Source organism: Artemia sp. Qi Xiang Cuo, chromosome 9, assembly GCF_049724085.1.
Source record: "Artemia sp. Qi Xiang Cuo chromosome 9, ASM4972408v1, whole genome shotgun sequence".
NCBI classification, from domain to species: domain Eukaryota; kingdom Metazoa; phylum Arthropoda; class Branchiopoda; order Anostraca; family Artemiidae; genus Artemia; species Artemia sp. Qi Xiang Cuo.
This window is the reverse complement of record NC_142802.1, coordinates 50,087,096-50,113,822: the sequence shown is the minus strand read 5'-3', so window position 1 is coordinate 50,113,822 and position 26,727 is coordinate 50,087,096. Positions and strand designations below refer to the sequence as shown.

The following is a 26,727-nucleotide window of genomic DNA, read 5'->3' as shown; positions in this document are numbered from 1 at the left end:
TTGTCAACAACTCTCTTTTGATCAATATTGAGCGACTCATAATCATTTTTCAGCCTGTCTTTGGTGTCACCATTTAAAATCTGTTTTTTTGCGTCTAACAAATCCTCCATAGCATCTGCTGCTCTGTCAATGACTCCTCCCTGAATTGCATTTTCTGGGTCATCTTCAATGTTTTCATCAATATTTTCTGCCTTCAGAATTTCTTTTGCACGTTCTCGGACCCTTTCTTCAAATTCTATATCGCTTTTCCTCTTAACAAAAATTTTTTCGTGGTAAGCTACCATGTCGGGATAGTTTACACTTTCAACACAGTAGGTTTCGTAATTGCTATTTCCACTGACTACTAGTTCATTTTCATTTTGCCAAGATTTAAACAATTTTAAGAGATCTCCATAGTAAGCATTTTTCTTCTCGTCAGTTTCAAATGGGTTCACCTTTCTGTGCTGTATGATATACGGTTTAAAAAGCCTTTTTCTGAGGTAGAATGACCCGTCAGTTAACATCATATTATCATCAGTACCATTACGCTCCCGTTCATACCAAGACAATAACTGAAAAAGACTGATATTTTCCATATGTTCCGGTCTTTTAGGGTAGATATCAATAACCCAGTGGGCAATGTACAAATCACTACTCTGTGGATCGTTTTTAGCAAGATTTTCAAGCTCCTCATACCTTCTCAGTGTCCTCTTCACCTCGCTCTTTTTCGCAAGGTCAATATATCTAAATTGCCTAGAAATAATATACAATTTAGTACCAAGAAGCCTATCAGCAGCTTCAACTGCTCTAATTTGACGGGTTTTTATGGACTTCAACAAGTAGGACATAGTTCGTTGACCAAGACTTTTGCATGCATTATTTACTTTCTCCCACATTGCTCCTATTTCGACACTCTCTACTTTAGTCATGTAGTCGGTAATGTAATACGGTAATTTAGAGCCCAAATAGCCAATATATTGAACATCAATGTTTGCTTGATTAGCAATAAATAACGCAGGAGAATAGTCATTTATTTAACGCTCGTCATCTCTTCGAAGCAGATGATATATTCTTTTTCTTGGCTTTTTACGGTTTGTACCATGAGCCAAGCAGTCAAGGATGTCATATAATTCTGTTTGTTCCTTTGTAGGACGAGGAAAGCCAAACTTACAATACGTAACCCATCTTCCTCTTTTTCTCTTATATTTTCTTTGACAGTATTTATTACAGAGGTGCATTTGATGGTCTTTGACCAGTTTGTGAAGAGTTGGACTAGTCAATCTATTTGGTATTTCACAAGTTATAATACTATTGATATACTGAATCACTTCAGACGCTGTTGATTCCCCAATAATAGGAGCATCTTCAATCCACAACACACAGTGTACATGAGGCACACCTCGTTTCTGATACTCGATACGCCAGAAATGATCCTTAATTTTACCAAACAAAGGATTTGTCTTTGAACAAATTAGCTCATTAAATATAGGTGTCCATTTTTGTCAAAGTGCATGGAAACTGCAATTGGATCTAGACACGTCAACTCTGCTGGGGTCATTTTTGCTACACCAGGTAAGTTCTTATGGACAGTCCGTAAATAGTCAATAAATTCAGGAGAGTACCATTCAGCACATGAAACTGTCAGAAACAAAGTCGGTGGACCCAATTGCTCAATCATTGACTTTACTTTATAGGAAAGAAATTGAAAATACTGCTGAGATCCTCTTATTTTTGACTGAACGGAAAACAAAGTCGCTTCCATCTCTCCATCACGGGAATGAAGCCTGTCTATAAATTGACGAGCAGTTTGATTTGGTTTCACAGTCCGCAACATATGACCGACGCTATTACACATGTAAGAGAATTCTTGCAATTGGAAGCTGTGAAAAAAAACTGTTTGTCAAGACGAAACTTATTATGTCTGCTAAGAAGCCTTGATTTAAAATATTCTGCATTCCTAATCCGAAATGGTCTTGCCTTGTCACGCATGCCATATTTACCTTTCGGGAAAAGATTTGGAAACACTTTTAGATCAAGTTCTTCCTGAAATAAGTTTTCGCTCTCACCTTTTAGTTTCTTGATTTGAAATTGGTCAGTACTAAGATCTTTCATCTGCTTAAAATCTTTTATGAAGTCTTTTGGAACCACTGAATTGAGAGGCTGGACGGAAAAATGTTCAACCAATGTAGATTTTGCGCTTTCTGTCAGTTTCTGAAGGATTGCAGCTTCCGGTATTTCAGGTAAATTATCAACACCAACCGCTTTTTCAGCAAGACGTGCTTCAAGTATTTTATTTAAATCTTCTAGGGTGTATGCACGTATTGCTTTATAGAGACTGTTGTTCTCTCTTAACCACAACAGTGCTTCGTGGACTTTTCTCAGATCTATTAGTGCAGTCCAAACATTCTTGTTGTAAGTTGGCTGACCATTGACAATGACTACAAAACTATCAATGTTAAGAAGTTTTTCAGGCTGAATATCTGCATTTGCTTGCACATCAACAGGTAGATATACTATTCTCCCCTTAAGAGCGTCAACAAGTTCTGTTCTAGGTCTCTTCAATGCAGTTACTTGCCCTAATCTGACGATCGTAAGACAAGGCATTACAAATCGAATCATAGCCATTTCAAAATTATTTAAACACTTTATACATTCCGGTGTACAGTCTATATGAAGGTTATCTAATACTGATCGGACATTCTCCTGACTTTTCAACATTTTCCAGCACGGTATACACAGACAGCGAATTAATCTATGACATCCTCGTTCCAACCTGTACAATGAATTAGCTGTTCTCTGTCTTCTTTGTGTATGTCCTGTTGTAGGTGTTCTAAAATCGTGGCCATCATTACATCAAAACCTTTCTTATTTGAAAGGGATCTTAGACTCTTCAATTGGTATTTTGTCTTTATCTACTCGCAACTGTCACAATGCATTGTGGGGTATACATCCCTGATGTTTAGCTACCTTATCAAGGCTCTCACCAAATAATTTCATTATTGTGTTTTCATCCACAGAAACTCTAAAATTGCTATCACCGTAGATGAAGTCTTGACTAATATTACGACAGAGTCTACTTGACACTTCTTCTATATAATGACTTAGTTCCTTGTATGAGCCCTCAACTTTTAGTAGATTAATATGTTGTATAATCTTAGATTTTGATACTGCCTTATATACGCTATTAATGAAACAGGTCAAGACAGGGAAATGTGGAGCTAGTGCCCTTAGAGAACGCAAATAGCTCTGACATCCCTCATTTGGGCTACAGTATAACGAATGCCCATGCTTTCTTGTGTCCCTGTAATTGATTTCACAATAATCCAAGCCGCCAAGGTAGAAATTAACCACTTTGTCAGTTGAAAATTTTAATGCTATATTATTTTCAAGGATATCAAAAAGAATTTGAAATAATTCAATATCCGTCGGATAGAGCTTGCAGATATCAGGGTGACATTGCCAAGTAAACTGCTGCCCAATTTTTGGTTTTGAATGTTTACTCAGATTGTTATAGGTGACTTCAGCCATCATAATTTCCTTGTCAGATCTAGATTCAGAGCATTTTTCAATAGTTGTCTCGTACTTTTCAGGACAGTTTGTTCTACTACACAGAGAATTTTTTGCCAAATATTCAGTAGAACTAAAAGAACTGTTTAAAACACAGTTATACTTTTTTCTTGAGTCGGTGTTCCAGGAATTTGTTCTAAATCATTAGTCTTACAAACACATATACTAATAACCCTAACAGGCTCGTTTTCGCCATAATTGAAAAACATTGCTTCTCCTTCGCTGCTGATAGGTATGCTTGTATATATATTTTTATTGCTGCTACATAAACTGCAATTGCTCCTTCCAAAATTAATATTCGAACTTTCTAAGAAGTACGCCTCTGTATATTCACTGTGTTGTCGAACATTTTCCATTGTATCTATAAACTGTTCCGCAGTTGCCAATCCATACCTTGGAAGCTTTTCATTAAACTGACAACATTTCTTTTGGATATTGCTATGAAGCTTTGCCAAAGCTTTTCTAGCTGACTTTTCAACAGAATCCGCTCTTTCAAAGAGAATATTAATCTGTAATTTTGAATACTTTTCGTGATCCCGATAAAACATGCGTAAAATGTTTCTCAATTTACAAAGATCAGCCTGCATTTTTGCCATCTTCTTGTATTTCTGAATGTAATTTTTCCCTTTGTCCTTATGCGTTCTTCGGTACAACCTCGCAGAGAATTTAATTTTTTCATTATAGCTTTTGTCACCCCAGTATCTACCCATTATTCTGGAAGCAAATTTTTTCTTATGTTTGTTTCGGTAATCTATATCGTTATCATACCGTTCCTTGCTCTTTTGTTTGGCTGTCTCAATTTTCCCTTCTCGATACCCCTGATCCGTAACATACCTCTGTTTTGCTCTGTCATATTTCATTTTCTTAAATTCTGGATCACAAGACATCTTAGTAGCAATCCTTACGCGTTCTAGAGCTTTATTCCGTTCGGTGGCATTTTTATCTCTTTTAAATAAACTTTTCTTATTTTTGAGGATGTTAGATTTATTTTTTGTTTATTAAAGTTTTATATTATTAGAAATTTGGATTGTTATATTTTGATATTTTTTTTGGTTATTCTTTCTTTTTTTCCACTCGCGTGAGACCATATTTTTTCAATGTTTAAAATTATTAAGTACACAATACCCCGTGTCGAGTATCTAAAACCTTGCATAAAAAAAACTAATTTTTAAATTTTCAGGTATTTCTCTTGTTTGAATTACAAAATTAGTATTATTGGTTAGACACCATAAATATTTTTGCAGTTTACATAATAAGTTTAGCGACTCTGGACTGAAAACTAAAATAATTGCAATTATAAGACAATAATATGGAGATACGTACTTTACGGGTTACAAACCAAAAAAAGTTTGGTTCCAGGATACAATAATAACTTTGAACTGAGATGAAAAAAAATTTTCGTTCCAGGAGACAAAAAGTAAAACTAATTATAAAATTTTCATGTATTTTTGTAGTTTAAATTAAGAAATTACTATTACTGATTAGGCATCATAAATATTTTTGCAGTTTACATAATAACTTTAGCGATTAAGCCAAAAAAGAAAATTTTGGTTCAAGGAGACAAAAAACAAAACTAATTCAAAAATTATCAGGTATTGCTCTAGTTTGAATTAGAAAATTAGTATTATTGGTTAGACATAATAAATATTTTTGCAGTTTACATAATAACTTAAGAGATTCTGAACTCAAAACTAAAATAAAAAAATGAATATTTCGCATTGGAAATATAGGACAACAATACAGAGATACGTAATTTACGGGTTAAGCCAAAATAATTTGAACTAAGATGATATAAAATTAATGGCGTATAAAATGGTGTAGCGAGTCAATTGAAGCAAAAGGAAAACTAAACTAATTTTTAAATTTTCAGGTTGTTTTCTGGTTTGAATTAAAAAAATGGAAATTATTGTTCAGACACCGTAAATATTTTTGCACTTTGCAGCTAAATAAAATTATATTTTTTAAATTTTCAGGAATTATTCTAGTTTCAGTTGACAAATAAGATTTTTTTTTTCTTCAAGGAATCGAGCAGCTAACTAAGTTTAATATATACAATGGTATGTTCTTCGAATGATCTCTTTTAATTAGGGTCCTAGCTACCGCTGCAACCTGGAACTATTAAAAAATATTTTATCTTTAATTACAGAAGGAACTCGATGTAGCAAGTTTTACTATTGAGACGTGTCGCTCTTACTATACAATATACAGTTCGTTATCACGAACTGTTTGCTTTGATGTATATATTGGTACCAAAATTTCGTTCTTTAGAGTTTCGGCTACTATTCAGACAATCATAATTTTGTTCTATAGAGTGTCGGTTACTATTGAGACAAGTAGCTATTATTACTATAGATTTCATTACCATGAACTGTTTGATTGCTTCAAAATTCAAATATCTTTGAAAAGACAGCAGTATGAAAATACATCAAAAATGCAATTTTTTTGACAAAATTGATTCTACTTTAAAAAAGTATTTTATTTTTGATTACAAAAGTGACTAGATGTTGCAATTTCCTTTAAAATGAGCTATTATACAGCTCTCTATGATTTTCCAGTGCCCAGCTAGTTGAGGAGGAAAATCAAGCGGAAAGAAAAAAAGTATCCCGTTTGTGGAGAATAACTTGGTTAAAGTCAATTTTCTTGATTTTCAAGCCAATATATTTTCTTTGTTATTCAAGCCAAAGAGTGATAAGTTTCCTTAATAGGGGTTTTGGACAAGGTGGTTCTAATGGTGTAGTTTTTGTTTTGATCTGACTCATTTCTTAGGAGTTAGGGGTTTTTATATTTCTTAACATTGGACGTGATCGTCTCTTACTAGGTTGCTAGCTACCGCTGCAACCCGGATATATTTCTAAAAATTGGACGTGATCGTCTCTTACTTGGTTGCTAGCTACCGCTGCAACCCGGATAATCCGGGTTACAGCTGCTGCGGCAATCTGGATACCGCTGCAATCTTGATAGCTTGCACATACCCCTGGAATCACCATATATCAGTTACTACGGGCAAGAGATCGTCCTTTACTGTAAATGCTTCAAAATTCAAATATCTTTGAAAAGACTGCAGTATGGAAAGACATCAAAAATGCAGTTTTTGGTGGAAAAATTTATTCTCTTTTAGAAATAATTTATTTTAGTTACTATAGATTTTTAACCCAATTAATTTCCTTTAAAATGAGTCATTGAACAACTAACTACGATGTTCCAGTGCAAAGCTATCTCTGGAAAAGAAACCGCTGCAACCCGGATAATTGGCAAGCACCATTTATGATGTGCTATATTCGTCCTTTATGTAATTACACCTGGAACCACCATATATCAGTTAGTGTGGGAGAGACATCGTTCTTTACTGTAAATTGATCATTTGTCTAGCCTGCTCAATTTTTACTTCTCGATACGCCTGGTCCGTTGAATATCTTTGCTTTTCTCTTTTCAAGATACTATCTCTGTTGTCTGTGTAGTACTATTTTTTTAACTTGCGTGCAGCTTGCTTTGATCTAACCATTATGTAATTAACGAATGAGACCATTTACATCTTTTTCGTTCTTAAGTAGTAATTATGACGTCACGGCGTAATGATTTTATTTCATGACGTCATGGAGCAATGATATTATTTCATGACGTCTTCAGAAACCACAACATAATATCGTGTTTTTCTATTCACGTCATAGCTCTAATATAAAACAATGACGACATTCATTATTTATCTAGTAGGGTTTCAGACAAGGTAGTTCTAATGATGTACTTTTGTTTTGATCTTACTCTATTTTTAAGAGTTTTGGGTTTTTATATTTCTTAGCATTGGACTGATCGTCTCTTGCTAGGTTGCTAGCTACTGCAGCAACCCAGATTCACATATATATTATTTATGAGAGGCAGCCTGGCCGAGTGGTCCAAGGCACTGGTGTTAGCCACCAGTCTCTTCGGAGGCGTGGGTTCAAATCTTACCGCTGGTATACGATTATGTTTGAAAGACAGCAGTGTGAAAAGACATCAAAAATGCAGTTTTTGGTGGAAAAATTTATTCTCTTTTAGAAATAATTTATTTTAGTTACTATAGATTTTTAACTCAATTAATTTCCTATAAAATGAGCCATTGAACAACTCTCTACGATGTTCCAGTGCCAAGCTTCAAAGAACATACCATCGCATATATTGGACTTTGTTAGCTTCCTTTGTTAGACAACCTGGCTACAACCTACGGTTATGACACCATTGATCAATCTTTAACCTGAAATTATAATCTTATTTTAGTTACTATGGGCTGGAAGTTCGTTCTTTACTGTACCAGTGCCAAGCTATATGTGGAATTACTAACCTATACTATAATTAAGCGGCGTATAAAATCTAGTATAGGCAAGAGGTCGTTCTTTATTATAATCATACACAAATAAAAAGATTGTGACAAAAGAAAGCTCCATTTTAAAAAAAAAATTAGATTTCGATGTTTTATTAATAAGAACAATTTTGAACAAATATACCGAATGAAAAAATCAAAGCACATGTAAGATTGAACAAAACGCTACTGTTCCTTTCGGTAGATTGGTTTGGGGAAAAGCTTGATAATGTATACCATTCCTAAAAAAATCATAAAAGCTGCAATGAGAAGAAGCCATCGGCCGAGACGCCAAAAACTTTTGATATGCCCTTTTAGGCGCATCATTTGTGTCCCACGATGGACTGTATTGTCATCAGCAAGATCATTGCAGCTATCCAAATTCTTTATGTCGGCGTTGATGATTTTATTTGACATCAGTGCTTGAACCTAAAATGCTGCTAATAGCTTTCCCTTCCTTTTGTCTTTGGCTTTCTAAAAGTTTTTCAGAACTGATTTTCGTCTTCTGGTCGGCCTTGCTGCGTCCCAGTAGCTTTTTGCGTTCATCTTCAACTACTTGGCCATCCTTTTACTTTTCGAGTTACATAAAGGATCAATATAGTAAAACAGTTCGTGGTAACGAACTGTATAGTAAGAGCGACTCTGTCTCATTAGTAATCGAAACTCTAAAAAACAGAATTTTAATATCGATAGACGCATCAAAAGAATCAGATTTTTGTGCTGATTTTAAATGTTTAAGTCTCATCAAGTTTAATCTTACTGATCAAAAGTTACGAGCCTGTGAAAATTTGCCCAATTTTAGATCAAAGGGGAAAACCCCCATCAAAAGTCATAAAATCTTAATCAAAACCACACCATCAGTTTCAGAGCATAAGAAAATGTCACAGTAGAGCTTTCAAGCTCCTATCTCCCAAAATGTGGAATTCGGTATTTCTGCCAGAAGAAAGATCACGTACGCGTGTTTATTTACCCTTTTCTCTTTTTACCAGGGGTGATCGTATCGACGCAGTGGTCCTAAAATGTCGCGAGTGGCCTTATTTAAACAGATATTATAAGTTTTAATACCTTTTTAATAAAAAAAATAGAATCACATTTTACAAAAAACAGCATTTTTGATGTCATTTCATACTGCAGTCTTTTCAAAAATATTTAAGTTTTGAAAAAATTAAAAAATTCGTGGTAACGAACTGTATAGTAAGAATTGTGTAGTAGTTCATCATAAAATTTGGGTTGCAGCGGTAGCTATCAACCTAGTAAGAGACGATCACGTCCAATGTTAAGAAATATAAAAACCCAAAACTCTTAAAAAAAAGTCAGATCAAAACAAAAAGTACACCATTAGAACCGCCTTGTCCGATACCCCTGTATAGTAAACTTTCTGTTACTTGGCTTGAACAGCAAGGGAAATATATCGTCTTGAAAATCAAGAAAAGTGGCGGCTACTACAACATTCGGCTTAAACGGCATATTTTTCTTTCTTTTTTTTCTTTTCCACAGATAGCTTGGCACTGGAACATCGTAGAGAGTTGTTCAACAGCTCATTTCCAAGGAAATTAAATGGGTTAAAAATCTTTTGTCACTAAAACAAATCTTTTCTAAAAGAGAATAAATTTTTCCACTATAAACTGCATTTTTGATGTCTTTTCATACTGCATTATATCAAGAGCAATGAGAGATAGTCGCTTGCCTTCGGGCAAGAAAAGAAGGTTAAGAGAAATGTAAACTCTTATGAAAAATTCAAACGCAAAAGTCTGCTTTACAAAGGTGTTACCTCCTCTAAATTATCCATGGCATCGCGTCATAACTTTCAGGTTAGCTATTGGCTGGCTGACATTTACCCACACTAACAATTTTACTGTATGAAGTAAGATTTTTATTAAAATATAAATAGAGAATATTAATCTGTAATATTATAGAAAATATTTAGTTATATGAAATAAAATATTAGTAATAGAAAATATTAATCAATTCGTTTTTTCCTACTGAGACCTATTGGGGCCAGTTCTCAGTACCTTTTTTGGTTTCCAAGAAATATGGAAATAATTTTGGTTCTATTCTATAAGAAGTCTCTTTTTGCTTGCAAGAATAAAAGCTGGCTGGACTTAAGAGCCTTTGATATGACAATGGTTGTGTCACATCTTGACAACTGTTTGTAACAACTCTAGAAAAAATCGATGCTTATGTCTCCCTTTTAGCGCTCTTTTAATTGTAAAATCAATTGACATTAATTGCAAATTACTTAATTTAAGAACTTAATTAATTTTAATTGTTTCAATTCTTTAATTTAATTTGTTTTAATTTTTAAACTTAATTTACTTAATTTTTAATTTTATTTAAATTTAATTACTTTAATTATTTAATTTACTTTAATTTACATTAATTGTAAATTAAAAGGCATTAACTTTAAAATTAATGTCTTATAATATAACTCCGTCTTAATTGCCACAAACTAGCTAATTTTGCTGTCTTTGTTTACAATGCTGTACAATATTTTTTTTTCAGACATGTGGGACTCATATTGTATTCTGTATTCTGTATATTGTATTTTATTCTGTATTCACTCATCATTTTTGTATTCCTGTGTTTCATTCTGTGGTGTTCTGATGCTGTTGCGTAAGTAAAGCTTTTATATGATTTAAGTTTAGGGCTATGGATCTGGTGGATAATATCCTTTGTACCTCTGAAAGTCTTTCGATTTTTATTCGGATTTCGATTCTTGAATTCTTAGGAAGATCGACTACGACTCCGTTAAATTTGTAATTTACCCTCTGAGTCTATCCTCAGGAACAGTCACCTATGGTAGGATACTTGTTCAGAATGTGATATCTGTCTCCCGTTTGCAAATGCTTGCATGTTGTAACTTTTTTGAGCTCGGACCTTATTTGTCTCGTTGTAAAAATGTGTTCTTGTGCTCTTCGTCTAACTAACCTGGAACAAGCGAGGAAAATTGGTGAGAGCAAACGCATTAATTTTAGCATAAGGCGCTATGTCTTTTTTCTTTTTACTAAATGTTCGCTTTGTAAATATTTTTTTCTTTGTTACTTTGTAAATTCTACTTTTTATCTTGAGAATGCTTATCGTATTAAAATTTTATCCAAGCCCTTACGCGGGTGGTCTCCCTCCCAAATTACCTAAATTTTGCATCCCGATTTTAGTTGTCAAATTGAGCTCCTACTTTTTAATTTTTAGTTTGTAATAAAGACAGTGAAAAATAAAAACCAACTTTTTAATTCAAAATAACAACAAAAGTCTGATTTCCATCCGATAAATAAGTTTTTAGATCTACAGGGGAAAAATTGTTTTCGCCCTGCAAGTTCTCATCATGGCTGTAGCAATGGTTATGACCTATTTAAGAGTGGTTGTGGTATGGACTAGGACAGCGGTATATATAAAATTTATTCCTGGGAGGGGGGGTCAAAATGATAAATACTTGTGCGGTATCGGTGGGTGAAGGTTTCTGGGAGCGTTGTTCAGTGAAATCATGATATTTGTATTAATCAATTATAATAATTAAATAACTTATTTTTTTGTGTTGCATTAATTATTAGTCCATAATTATGTAAGTTTGATTATATTATTTGTGATAAATTTTAATTTATCATTTTGAATAGCTTTCTATTATTTAGAGTTTGAAAATTTGGGAAGTACTAAGAAAACATGCCATTTTTGGAATAACTCATAAAATTATTTTATTCTCAAAAAAGTCAAATCAACTGACTAGAGTTCCATTGCTCAGAGACTTGGATTAAATTAGATAAGATTAAGATCGTGAATGTTGTTATCTGTTTCAAAATTAGACAATGTTTTTTACTATTTTTTTTCAGCCTCTGCATTTTCATGTTCTCATTTCCATCAATTTTGCTTCACTCATTTCTTCATTTCCATGATTTACTTTTATTATTATTTACTTAGAACTTATTAAAGTTGGAAAAAATAGAGATTTATTCAAGACTAGTGCACAAATTACTCAGCCATTGAGACACTACTTCCAGGATATGTCACTAGCCTTTTTCTACTTTTTCTAATTTCTAAAAATAAAGTTGTAAAAAATATAGCCAGGTTCAAAAGAAAGAATAATGATTAGGTAAAAAACCGAAAATTATTTTGAAAGCAAGATGATTTAAAAAAAGCACCAATTCCTTTTTTGCCTTGACAAGCTTTGTTCAGCACTTTATCAGCTAAGAAGCAACGACTGGTCACTCCTATGGATGCTGAGGATCGCCAATCCATTGAGTCTCGCATATAAAATTACAATATAACAAGAAAAGTAAATACAGTTTGACTATCATTTATAAAGACATAAGTAAAAATTAGATTGTTATGTGAACTCCCCTCATTTTTTCTCTTCTGTTTTTAGAAGATATGTTTTATTCTCTTTAAAGCTTCATCTAAATATCAAGGACTCTAAATTAAAAAAAAGTGAACACAAACATCAGTATACTATTTTGTACAGCATTCTCTGAATATTTCTCACCTACCTAACTGAATTCCTGAGATATTGCTTTATTCAATTAATTTTGAAAGTTTATCTGTGGCGTAACAGTCGAGACGGGTAAAGTTTCGAAAATACTCAAAAGATAGGAAATAATTGGAAAGACTGTTGCATATTTTCAAAGTCTATAGCCGAATTTGGTCGTGTTCTCCGAACTCCAAGATCATACTCCTTACTCTACATACTCCGGCGATGCTGTCTAAAACTGTACTTGACAAATGATCTGTAGAACTTATGAGTCTTTGTAAATGACTTATTGTTTCATCTACATTCGCTTCCTCATTCCCCGAGGGAAAAAGCGCTTGAAAGCCACACGAAATTTTATTTTTAACTTTTTTCTCTGTCCTCTAAGCTCAGCATTGGTGGCCAAAATCTTCCAGGACCCCTTGGATCCCCCCCCCCACCTGTCTACGCCACTGGGATATGATAGGGAGGAACGAGCAGTCCAAAAATCAAATTCACTTTTAGTTCTTTATATTTTACCGTTGAAGCAATTGATGAACTTCAAAGGAATTTCTCTGATAAAAGGACTAAAGCCATAGATTGGTAAAGCAAATTCGGGTCATTTAATAACAAAAAAACAAACAACATTTTGATACAATGACGGCTTTCTGCTACCATGAGTTGTTAGTAGTAGTTTTTCCCAGATAATTGGTATAAAAATAGATAGCGACCAACGAATCTTCTATGTCACTCTTTATGTCAGACGTTTTTTCTACTGTTAATTGACATGGCAAGTGAGCCGCTCAAATGCCAAAAGTTGTCTGGGTACCAGTGCAGTTGCAGGAGAAAAGGGTTTTTCTCCAATCGCTCTCAAAAGAGTATACGCTTCGATATTTTTCCTCGTTTATTCTTGTTGTTCGATATGTTTCGCTGCTAGTTTAGGAACAATATCATCTACACGTCTAATGATAACTCATTGATAGAAGAATGAAAACTGACTGAAGAGCAAAATGGTAAAAAGCAATAAATTCAACTGAGGAGAGACTTTTTACGATAGAGGTAGGATGTAATAACTGGTGCTGCTATTCCCAAGTCAGTTTTCATCAGAATCTCGTCTAAGCTATGCTTGGGTTTCTATTCTTACATGAGAAACGTTTTTTTATGCACTGTAAACATATTTATCTTTTATTGAAACCACTGAACTTAGATTACGGAGGTGAGAAGTTTTTTTTTTTGGGGGGGGGAGCTATGCACTATAATAAAGTTATTTAAAGATGCGCATAAGCAGGAATTTGTCTGAGGGACGGGGAGGCTAAACCTAGGGAATTTAAGGTCAATGAACCTACAATAATCTATTTTAAAGTTCAGTTTTGAAGGAGGCTAAACCTAGAGAATCTAAGGTCTATAAACATACAATAATCTTTTGAAGGGTTTTAAACGCGGGGGGGGGGGAACTAGGAACCAACTTTTTAAAAGATGAGAACGTGGATAAATCTGTAAAATTTGGAGATTTGGAAGAGGGATATCGGTATGAAAGCCCCCTCTCCAATGTATACGTGGCTGGTCCGGTAAAACAAAACAACCTTGAATAAAAAATTATTTTGGAGGGGGTGGGGGCCCTATGCCGGATTCACATTGCCACCTTTTTTTGCGCTAAGTGGCTTACGCTACTAAGCTTAAGTAAATTGCGTTCATATTAATAGTTTGCCTATCACACTGAGACTTGCATAAACTCTGTAAAGCACGCTTTTCTATATATTATTTAACTCCGAAAAAAGAAGATGAAGATAAATTTACTGTAATATATTTTTATTTCAAAAATGGGAGACTCTGGAATAAAAAATAGGAAACATATCTTTTTGATTTTGACTCCAGCAGTGATGAAGATTTTCCTCTACTCGCTTTTACCCTGGATAAAGAGGAGCAGAAATTTTTAAATTAGAGTAGCCTTCGCTGGTAGTCGCCTAGGTTTACTAGGCTAGATGATCTTTGCCTTCAATAAGTTTATTATTAAATAATCTAAATCATCCGTGTTCTGTTCATATCACTTTCGATTTCTTGTGTTGCTTAGGTTAAGGGGATTCCGCACCTTGAATTACCACCGTATCTTGTCCATTATAATTTGTTTAGTTTGTGTTGCCAAACTATATAGAATCGATTGGGCGGTTTTGCTATAACTTGTAAAGCTTAGATAAGAGATCCAAATGAAAGATAGAAAAATAAAAGCCTACACTTTCTTTCCCTGAAACTTCTTTGTAAATTTCCGAAAGGGGCTCCCCGAAACCATTCTAGCATACCTGCTTGGAAAACATTAGAAATCCGCCAAAAGGAAGTATTAATAAAACCTAAAGCTTAAAATAAAAGTTGATAAAAGCCTAAAAGCTAAAGGCCTTGATCGAAAACCTTGGCGACGTGGGATTCATGTTACTTACACTGTATGGACATTGAATAGACAGCGCTTTTCTTAACAGTTAGTGAGAAATTTTACGTTTTCTTTATTTTAAACCAGCCTCTTGTCAGCTTTTCGAACTGTTGACACTTTCAAGATCCCCTATAAGCCTTTATCAAAATTGCTTTGGGAGTTTTCTATGGTGCTGGGAAGGTTTGCTAATGGGCCCTTTGTCTTTGAGACGGTCAGCCGATGCCGAGACTCGCGAAATGATTTTTAATGTAGTGAATCTCTTGGATCTTAAATTGTTTTTTTTTCAACTTTGTACTCTGCTATATCAGGGTGCTTACGTGAGTGAGTCGAGTGGGTTTATGGGAAATACGGATCTTTAGTGAAGCATTGTGAAAGCCCCGCTTAGTCAGTGTGAAAGCACCTTTAGTCTAAACACCCATCATTGCACAAAAGTGTGTGTTTAGATTAGGATTTTATTTTATTTATTCTCTACTTATTTTATTGATTGACTAATTTGTTCTGTCTTTCAGTCTGTACACCGGTTGGTTTAGCTCATTTATTTACAGTAGTGCGTGATTTGCTTGTGAAGCCGTATTTCTTACGTGATCTGGACGATGATTTAAATGTTGCCAGATTTGAAATGGCCAGTTTACAAAGAAAGTTAGCTGTTTATTATACTGACCTTAATTCGGCAAAAGTGACACGATCTTCATTTAGTAAACAATTAATGAGCGGAATGCATTCTGTTTTTAATGAACGTGGAACATATCTTGATGAATTGAAGAAGAAGATAAAGCTAGTCAAAGAAGATATTACAAGATTAGGTATTTATATTGTCTATTCTCCTTCTTTCACATGAAAACTTGTTAACAGTAAAAAGACAGGAAAAATCGCTTTGGATATTAGGTTGATGATCAACGTGTGATTGTCATATAAATTTCCGTTGTATACAGAAAAAGGAGACAACAATTACATTACAAGCATAACAACAAAACTAAAAAAAAATTATTTAGAATTAATTAAATGAACGGTATTTGCCTCAATGTGTTGGAATGATCCCAGAATTAGTTCAAACTCTGTTGTGGTGAAAAAAGAGTGTAGTCTGCAGAGATTCAAACTCACTCTAAGAAACACAAGAAACTCCCAACAATAGAAATTCAAACAAAGTAGCGGCCCTGTAGGCTAAGTGAAAACCACGAATAACGCGTTTGGAAATAAACCCCCTAAATCTATTGAGAAACCAAGAATATAAACGAGAATAGATGGCAAAAATCGATAGGGATTGCTTTGTTTCAGGGAATGGGCTGTACTCTCCACAAACAATCTCCTAGTGATCTGTGACCTATTTCTGTGACCTAGCTCTAGGAAGTAGAACACTTGAATCTACCGCAACGTTCTAGACTCCTCAGAGCATAATTATAAATGTTGCATTTTAACTATTTTACTGTACCTTTTCATTTTGATTTAATGTTTCTTGAAATCGTTAAGGAGTCATTTGGCCTTACTCATAGATAGAAAAAAAATCTCACTTAGAAATGATCGAAAATTACAAAAAGAAACACGGAAATCCTAACTGAATTTCCTTGCTTAAGTCTATCGAGGGATTATTGGGCCGCCAGAAATTGTAATAATAGCACCTAAAAAACTCCAACTTTTGATAGTGATTATTTTGAAGAGGGGAAATACCCATGAGAAGCCATATACCACTCATTCACTCTTGCTTTTTACTGCTTATTCATTTGAAGTTTTTTTTTTCTATTAGCTGTGTACTGTAAAAATTGAAAATCTTCAAAGCGGATGGCTTACTTTATTTAAAATAAGTGATACAAAATAAAAATTAAAAGTATCATGGTGTTAATGAATAAAAAATGAATTCTCAATCAGCAGAAAAAAGCTTGTATTTCAGGGAAATAGAAGCCGTTCCTCGAAGAAAAATTTGCTAATTTTGTTTGAATTTTTTCAGGAGAATTGAACTTGCTTGTCTTTTATCAGTGTACAGTTTGTTGAAATTCAGTGCGAAACCAAGGGTCTTGGAATTTTTCTCGGAAATCAGAGTAGAAAATTGATTTTCTAATGACTGGAAAATCATTTGGAAAATCAACCTGTGATGCTCAACCCGGTGACTAAGTCACCGGGTTGTACTAATACTAGTACTAAGTACTAGTACTAAGACCCGGTGACTTAGTACTTAGTACTACTAGTGCCACTACTAGTACTAGTACGAATCTAGTAGTAATTAACTAGTACTACTGATAACAACTCACTGCAGCACAAAGTTGCCTGAGGTCAACACAAGGGGGAATTCAAAGCTTCTCTCTTCACTCCCTCCCATGAAGCTCCGATTTCCCGCAGATTCTTCTTTTCGACCTCTTCCCAGTGTACTTCAGAACAACCTGCTTTTCGTTTGGCTCTAGATGGATGGCCGACCTTATTTACGTATCAAAATTTGCTCAGTTTTACAAAAAAATAAAGAAATCTCTAAAATGTTCAAACCGTGAAATAATTCTTTTGAAGAATAAAATCAATTGTGCTATGTTATATTAAATATAAAATTTATACTAAATACATTTCAGAGGACTCCATGACTAATCACACATTTAAGGGGAGGTTGACCCACACACTCTGGGTTCATGCCTCAGAGACACATTGCCTCCACAACCCACCCTCCAGAAAAAAGATCAAATATTTATTGGCTGGGGGACCAATTATAAATCCCCGCCCTCCTCGCCATATAATTTGGCAGTTGTCACAGTATTCCTTCCTCGAATATGTCCTCCAGCTAAACATACTCCATGACACAACTACATGACTAACGTAAACATTAGCGAAAGAGTTTTTGCTAGATAGTTTCGATCCATTTTTGAGATGATCTCAAGTGATGGAAAAAAATATTTGGAACAAAAACCTATTTGTTTATCACTCATAACAATACCGATGACGACAGTTCACTTTAGCTCAGTTCCCGGGAGCCGACATCAATCTCTTCCAATAGCAATCGCAAGAAGCTATGCATTTTTTATATTTCCTTTTCAATTGCTGTTTTATTGCATTCATTTTTACTGAAGAAAAAGGAGACAAGTGAAAAGAAGCTCTTACCCGAGCACTAAAACCACAGAGAAAAGCGAACCAGGAATGACACAGAGCAATGCAAAATAATTATAGAGAACATATCGTAAAAATTGTAACTTATAATAGTCAAAATAATTTCCAATGATTATCAAAAATTGTAAATATTATCTAAATATGTTTTTGTATTTGCTTTGCGAAACTACTTTTCTATAATGCTTATTTTTACTGAAAAAAAAAAATGTTATGTATCTTCATTTTCTAATATACAATTTACAGTATTTTTTTCCCCCTTTAATCAAGGAGCGAGATGGCTTCCCAGAGGCTGTTTAGGGGGAGGGGTAAAGGGGGCACTAGCAGGTGCAGAAATTTTAGGGGTGCAAAATTTCAAATAAATAGTCTTTTATGGTCAACATTTATGGTCATTCTGTAATTTTTGACATTTTATTTTTATCAAAATAAAGTAGAGGCCCAGTCGACAGTAAGTATAAGCAAATTGAATCCGAAATATTTATTTTTTCCATATCTTTTTGCACGTAAGGTAAGAAAAGTCAGATTTAAATAGGCTAAAAGTTTTGTTAATAAATGAAAATTTTGTTAATAAATGAAAATTTTGTTCAAATTTGACCTGAAATTTTTTGGAAGACAGGGGGGAGGGTCACAAATCAGGATTCATCTCTGGGCGCAAGAGAGACTAGAACCGCCATTGTGGCTTCCAGTCATATCTTTGCCTTTTTTTTCTGAGAAGAGAGTAGAGCGAAGATTTTGAAACGGCACTCTCTTGACTAGTTAGATAGCTTCTATTTAAGTTTTATTGCTTATATATTGTTGTTATCTTCCTTTTTGTTCTTATGTTTTGACGGTTTTCCAATTAAATCTACAACACGAAAATGAAGAGGAAATATAATACAGCGACCAATAGCCATAACGTGACCAAAAAAGGGCCAATATTCCCGGATGTACTGCTCAAACATATAAAATCAGAGCGTTGTCAATCAACGGTATTATTTTTCGGTCTTGAATTCACATGAGGCATGCATGGAGGGAGGGAGGGCCTTTTGGCCCCAACCTAATACCTAATGCTTAACTTTCTACGTGCATTTTTAGCAGGGTGGCTGCAGTATGTTCAGATGGACTCAAAGCGTTCATCAAGCTTTCCCATTACATGTGGAGTTCCACAGGGCTCTGCTCTTGGACCGCTATTATTCCTAATTTTTGTAAATGACCTAACTCAAACCATATCTAATATAAAGAACGATTTCACTGAATTATTCAATTATCCACAGGAACTGACAGTACCGATGTTAGCTGATGACATGTCACATGTTTGTCCTGCAAGAACTGAGAAGGAATTGCTTGAACTAATCAAACAATCACTAGACACAGATTCAGCTTGGATTCGCGTAGATAAACTACAAGTCCACCCAATGAAGAGTAGTTTTATTACATTTTCAAGAACAGCTTCACATAATACCAAACGATTTCTCGATTAAAATACAGTTATGGCGGGATTGGAAGGAAGTCTTGTGTCAAGTATTTAGATATTACACTTGATGAAACTTTATTGTTTAGGAAACATGTTGGGAACACGTCAGCGATTTTATCACGAAACATCGGAATGCTTAGAAAACTCGCACACTTTGTCCCGCCTCGCATTATAAAGTTGTTGTATTTCTCAGTAATACTTCCATATATTTTGTATCGTTCTTCGGTAGGGTGAGGGACATTTCCATCACTAATTAATCCAATTCGAGTTCTCCAAAATAATGCGATCCGTTTACTTCGCAATAAATCTTGTAATGGTTTTTCGAGATCAGAGTACAGAAGATAAAACAATTTACCAGCTGCTGGCTTATGGGATTTTACACATATACATATGTATATTGTTTTTATATTATCAGTATTTCTGGTATATTTAATTTGCGCTATAAATTAGCACTAAAATTTTCTCTTTTTTTTTGTATTCCTGGCCCGCCCCTAGGACAACTTGCCTTAGCAAATTCATGGGTAGGCTAGAAGATTTAGTTGAAAGACTTTTTTTTTCATGTATTTATATATTTACATTATATGTATGCATTTTGTCAAGTTCTATTTTTTTTATTAATAAACGAACTAACTAACATTTTTATAGTTTTTACAAGCTTTCACATATTGTTCATATTATCTGTATCTTTTTTGAAGATACTATGTCAAGCTTTCAGAAGATACTATGTCAAGCAGGAAATCAGTCCTGCTCTTATACCTAATTTGAGCAACAATGTTCTTCTTTGAACGCTAAACGGATAGCTCATAGAGATACAGTAAAAACGTGGACTTATTCGAATTTGTCGGTAGAGTTGTGCAATGGATGAACTACAAACCACAATAATGGATGCGCATGACTGAACAGAAAAAAAACTGTGTTAAATGGCTCTTAAATGATTCTGTCAACAAGATAGATTTCTACAGATAAGATCTTCAACGGGCTTGGAGATCTTCAACGGGCTTGGATCAGAACAGATTGTTGTAAACGCTTCATTTAAGTCAAAGTGTTCAGTTTGTCTTTTTGTTTGTAATAACTGTAATGTCTATTGATTACTGTGCTTGTGTTAATTAAATACGGAAGCCGTCATTTCTTTTTGTTTTTCAGAGAAGCACAAAAAGTCTGGACGAATAACAAGAAACCTATTCTATCCCCTTGCGATGATTGGTTTGTTTACTTTTACAACAGTTACCATTCTGCTCGTTACATTAAACACCTTACAATTATCGGTTGGAATTAAATCTCTTCCTCAGTCTACTCAGGTATAATATAGCAGATTATTAGTAAATATATCCCCCCCCCCCCCAAAAAAAAAAGACTTCATAAAACTTTGGTGGTTTAGACACTCCCGTGGATTCATTGAAGTGAATATCTATTATCGTATATTAAAAAAAAAAAAACAATTTAAATTATAAAGACTGCAAAGGATATTTCATGCGATTTCCAAATTCAAATACTTGTTGTAAAAAAAATTATGGTTCCCCTCAAAAAGGAGGGGGCGGGGTTTGAGGAAACGGAGTGAACGGAGAAGACTCCGAAGGGAGTTAGAGCTAGCCTACGAAAAACTGTAAATTTATTTGACTGCTTTCATATCATCAATTTTCTTTTCACGTAACTTTTTCCTCTTTTTTTTTAAATTTGATGATCCCTCAAATCGTACTAAGAAGAAATCAAAACGTTGTAAAACTGTTCTAAAAAAATCTTCTTTTAAAAGAGTAAAAATTTTGTTGACTTTCAGATTCGCTAACTAACTTGAAAAAAGAGAGTGAAAACATATTGTCAGAGAGCCCTCCCCCCTTCACTTAGAGCCCCTCCCCTCCCCCCTTCATGCACCGGAATAACCCTTATTGTACCCTATCCCATTTACTAGAACTGCCAGCTTTTGCAATGAGCATAGTTTACGTAGATTGGAAATGTCTCTTGTGGTGAGACAATATTGGATACCCCCTCCCCCCATATTCTATGTGGCTCAGAATTTTTTTTTCCATAGAATAGATTACTTAACTTAGTAGTTCCAAACTCAGCTCTGGCATAGGAGTATAATTTAGGCATTTGCCCAACAGTTGTATCAAGTTTTGTTTCTTGTAGTTCCTGCAATATAACCAAAAAGACACTTATATTTAGCCGTTTGCCCTAAAAATTGTTTCAACTTTTTTGTGTTGTCGCTGCAGTTTAACTAAAAAAGGCTTTTACAATTAGTTATTTACCCATAGAATTTTTTCAAGTTATTTTTTGTAGTTCCGGCTGTTTTACTGGAAAATAAGTTTATGTTTAACCATTTGCCCAAACCACTATTTCAGGTTTTCTCCGTCTTTTTTTGCCTGCACTTTTTTCTTCATTTTTTATTATAAACATAAAAAAGAGGTTGAAGTGTATTTTGAACTAACAAGGGTTCAGTTGTGAAAAAAACAAAAATCGTTTTGAAGACATTTCCGTAGGACAGGCTAAGGTAAAAAAAATCCGTTTTATGCCGATAAATAAAAAGCTCAAACAGGGATAAATCCTTTTAATAGACAGTGATAAATTTCACAAAAAATACTAGATATTTTGGTCACATAAGCAGTAACCGTCGCCTTTAATAAGGTGATTTAAAGTCTTGAAATGTAAACTTCGTTCAAAATTTTCTTCCTTAAAAGTGCCTAAATGTAGATTGAATTTTAGTGAAGGTGGCACAATTCTCATCTTCTTACACTGTAGAAGAAAATCCTGTTGGCTGATACCATTTGTATGTTTCTTCTGGCTGCTTATATTTTTATAAACTTCTTTGGTTAAATTATAGTGTATTACGGTAATCACCTGGCAAAAAAAAAAAAAAAAAAAAAAAAAAAAAAAAAAAAAAAAAAAAAACAACTGTCTTCCTACTTTAGTAACTGAAATAAATGAGCACTTGAACAAGTCTAGACCCTACTCATCCATCCAGTTCCCCAGGACAAAACAGTATAACCAATCCGACAGTCCGACACTCAAGTCTAAAATAGAGCAAACTCAGCATCAATAAGCACACATCAATGTTCCAAAACCAATCTAAAGCACCTTAACTCTACAAAATTATGATAATCAGAAGGTGATCGCCGTATATCGCGGCTCGTCAGATGAAAATTCATTGCCTACATGGGTTTTGGTGCTGAAATTTCATTACCCAGGCAACACTGCCTTTCCATGACCATAAATTGGTCACTGCATATGTGACCGAAATATCTAGTATTTTTTGTGAAATTTATCACTGTCTATTAAAAGGATGTATCCCTATTTGAACTTCTATTTATCGGCATGGAAAGGCAGTGTAGTCTTCGAAATTATCTACGTCTATTTTATGCTTTCTAAGTTTTTCTTCTGCAAAATGAACTGTTCATCAATTAGAGTACTCGATCTTAGTTTTGTTTTTTTTGTAGGTTTTAATGCTAAAAGCTTGATTTGCTTTTAACCGTTTATTATCGTAATGAACTCCCTAATAGTACGGATTAATGCCCCAGAATGAAGAAAAAAAAATCGACAGGGAAGAAGAAAGGTCCCATGCTCAAACACACTGTACATGTTCAAAAACAAGCCTAAAACAAAGGCTATGGACCTTATTTCTATCTGGTAATGTGATATCGTATAAGCCAGTGGTTCTCAAACTTATTTAGGCACTGTACCTCTTTTTACCCACAAAACATTTTAGGTACCCCTTCTCAGTTACCGGTACTAAGTAAACTATAGCTAAAATATAAATAAAATTGCCAGTCCTAGAGTTAAAGGGTTGTTTTTTTTTCATTGGCCGGCAGCGTATCCCCTAAAAATTTTTGCTTACCCCCAAGGGGTACGCCTACCACAGTGAGTACCACTGGTATAAACCAGTAACCTTATTTCTATCCGATGGATGGTATAATAACCCAACCGGTTCTGCACATTTTTTGTCACTTCGCTCCTCTGTTTATTTTACACAGGTGATTGATTTGGCATGTGAATGGCTCAAATCAGACTCGAAATTAGTTCGAAAAATATTACCTAAGAAATTTGCATATCCTAAAATTCCCTTAATCTCATTGCTAATTTTTGTTTACCCAGTGTGCTTTTTTTGCAGGAGCATTTTGCATTGGGGATAAAGTCGTTGTCGGTCCTCGGATCTACTGGTGCCTTCCTTGAAATCCTTATAATATTTTATTTGATGGCTACCACTTTAGTTGGATTATATACATTGCCTTCTGATCAAGAAAATTCGACCAAGGAAAATGAACACGCCTATAACCCACATCATATAGGGCTGTGGTTTTGTTCTAATTCTTAGCTCTGCCTTGCCACTTCATGCCAGAACCCTAGGTAACTTCCCAGTCTATTCGACAGTCAAAAGAAGAATTTTTTTTTTTCTTCATTAAACTAAATATTTTCATCGACAGGTGTGATCATGGTACGGCGTAACCATAAAAGCGGTTATGTCTTCATTATGTTAATATCTTCATTACTGCTTTTCAGGCATACTCGCCAAGGATTTTTTTCTTTTTCTGGCAGCTCCTGTCTCACACGGTGCTTTCTAAGTCTCAAAAGTCAAATCATATTTTAAAGGAAAGGTCAAAGTGGGTGATCAAAAAGCTGTTATAACTTGGCCGACTTCGCTTGAAAAAGCCGCAATGAAGATAAGACCTATCACTTTGACCTTAACTGGTTAAAACCGAGGTGTTATTTTTCGACTTGAAATTTGAACGAATCGAATTACCAAATTGTAGTTTACAACAAAAACAACCTTATACTTATAAGGAAGAGGGTGAAATCCCAATCCACACGCTGTGGGATAAGAAAATTTTCACATGACACTTTAGAAATACTGCATGGGGATCTTTACAATTTAGCTTATTACGACCAAGTAGCGTATTTGTAATAAATTAAGTTTAGAAGTAAAAAGGAAGAAAACCGCGAATCGAGGGTTTAAGTTTTAAAACCGCTTGCAAATTAGATTTTTGACTGTTAAAGTATCTAATTTATAGCCGTAAGTTCCAGATATATTTCTAAAGTAATTATGTACTCCTTTAGAATCGTTGACAAACTTTTAAGAGAGAAGGTTAAATTATTCCTGGAAACCAAGAATCATTTAGCACCGTTTAGAGGTGACAAGGATCTTCAGAACTCCCTCAGGCTACATTTTTTCTCACTCTTTTTTTTACTTCACTTCGTTGCACATACAGCTGCAACCATGACTCTCGTATATATATACATATATATATATATATATATATATATATATATATATATATATATATATATATATATATATATATATATATATATATATATATATATATATATATATATATATAGAGTGGCGCGCCACTCTAAGTGAACCTAGATCAACCCAACATTTTGGATATTTCTCTCACTATGACTCTGTTTGTGTGTTGTGTCTGTGTATGGGTCGTCTCTGTGTGTGTCGTTTCTGTGTGTTTTTCCTCTCTGTGTGTGAGTCGTCTCTTTGTGTCTGTCGTCTCTGTGTGTTTGTCCTCTCTGTTCGTGAGTTGGTTATGTGTGTGTGTGTTGTCTCTGTGCATGTGTCGTCTCTTTGTGTGTTTCGTTTCTGTGTGTGTGTATGTGTGTGTGTGTCGTCTCTTTGTGTGTGTGTTGTCTCTCTGTGTTTGTCGTCTCTCTCTGTGTGTGTGTCGTCTCTCTATGCGTCTCATCTCTGTGTTTTTATAATTTCTGTGTGTTTTTTAAATTTTTAGGTCAATTACTAGAGACTCTGGGCTGTTGGGCGCTCCCGAATATTGCCGAAAAATTATCTCTCAATTTAGAACTTGATTCCGAAGGTCCAGTGCCTCAAATCCTAGTCCTGTCTCAATCTTTCAATTATTATCTCAATCAGCTTCACAGTCTGTTCATTGTCTCAGCTCAGTTTAGAAAATCTGAGCCAATTTCTACTTTTTCAAATTTAGGGGTCACTGCGTCTCAATCTATTCATTGTCTCAGCTCAGTTTAGAAAATCTGAGCCAATTTCCACTTTTTCAAATTTAGGGTCACTTGCCTGAGACTCTGGGCAGGTGAGGTGGGCACTTCCAAAAATTTGTCCCAACGTCCACTCTCGCCTTAGAACTTATTCACGGATACCTAAAACCGTCAACGGTTAGACTGTTGCCCAAGCGGTAACCATGCCATGCTCTACACACATACCAACAATATATTTTTGTTTTTTGTTTTCCGTTTTCACAATTGGGTCCCAATCGAGCTCATGTCCATCGCTTAGCATTCAGGCCTTGACAAAGAAAGCCCAGATAGTCGGACCCCAGCGCTCCAATCCGAACACTGACTAAGATCCCAATTCTGAGCTAGTAATTTCAATCATTCAGGCTGGTGGACTAAGACCCCAATTCTGAGCTAGTGAATTTCCACAATTCAGGCTGGTGGACTAAGACCCATATTCTGAGCTAGTGAATTTCCACCATTGAGGCTTGTGGACTGAGACCTCAATACTGAGCTAGTGGATTTCCACCATTCAGGCTGGTCGACTAAGACCCCAATACTGAGCTAGTAGATGTCGACAATTCAGGCTGGTGGACTAAGACCCCAATTCTGAGCTAGTGAATTTTCACCATTCAGGCTGGTCGACTGGGACCCCAATTATGAGCTCGTGGAGTTAAACAATTCTAGCTGGTTGACTAAGACCCCACTTCTGAGCTAGTGGATTTCAACCATTCTGGCTGGTGGAATGAGACCCCACTTCTTAGCTAGTGGATTTCAACCATTCTGGCACTTTGACTTTTCAACCATGTCTCGTCTCTCTGTGTGTGTGTTGACTCTGTGTGTGTATCGTCTCTGTGCATGTGTCGTCTCTATGTGTCGTTTCTGTGTGTTTGTCCTCTCTGTGTGTGATTCGTCTCTTTGTGTTTGTTGTCTCTGTATGTTTGGTCTCTCACTGTGTGTGGGAACTCTGTGTGGGAGTTGGTTCAGAGCAATTGTCGTTTCTGCTGTTATTTCATATCTGTGTGTGGGGGGTCTTTGTGTGTGTGTTTTCTCTTTGTGCGCGTCGTCTCTCTCTGTGTGGTCGTGTTGGTGCTTGTGTCGTCTCTGTGTCTGTGTTGTCTCTATGTGTGTGTCGTCTCTGTGTGTGAGTGGACTCTGTGTATGTGTTGTCTCTATGTGTGTGTCGTCTCTGTTTGTGTGTTTGTGTGTGTGTGTGTGTCGTTTCTGTTTGTTTATCGTCTCTGTGTGTGTGTCGTCTCTATGTGTAAGTCGTCACTTTGAGTGTGTCGTCTCTTTGTGTGTGTCATCATCTGTGTGTGTGTGTGTGTGTGTCGTCTCTGTGTGGATGTTGTCTGTATGTCTGTGTGTGTGTTGTCTCTGTGTGTGTCGTCTCTATGAGTGTTTCGTATCTGTGTGTGTGTGACGTCTCTTTGTGTGTGTCGTCTCTATGTGTGTTTGTCGTCTCTATGTGTGTGTGTCTCGTCTCTCTGTGTGTGTTG

At 35.1% G+C, this 26,727-nt stretch overlaps 1 protein-coding gene across 1 annotated transcript; it reads left to right on the top strand.

The window, feature by feature from the left end:
- Positions 1 to 10,385: 10,385 nt before the first annotated feature.
- Positions 10,386 to 23,615, top strand: LOC148948760 (protein Lilipod-like). Its single transcript, XM_089094082.1, has 4 exons — positions 10,386 to 10,492; positions 15,246 to 15,539; positions 20,411 to 20,565; positions 23,367 to 23,615. The coding sequence occupies exons 1-4, from the start codon at positions 10,483 to 10,485 to the stop codon at positions 23,568 to 23,570; spliced, it is 663 nt and encodes a 220-aa protein (XP_088950208.1). The 5' UTR covers positions 10,386 to 10,482; the 3' UTR covers positions 23,571 to 23,615.
- Positions 23,616 to 26,727: the final 3,112 nt, after the last annotated feature.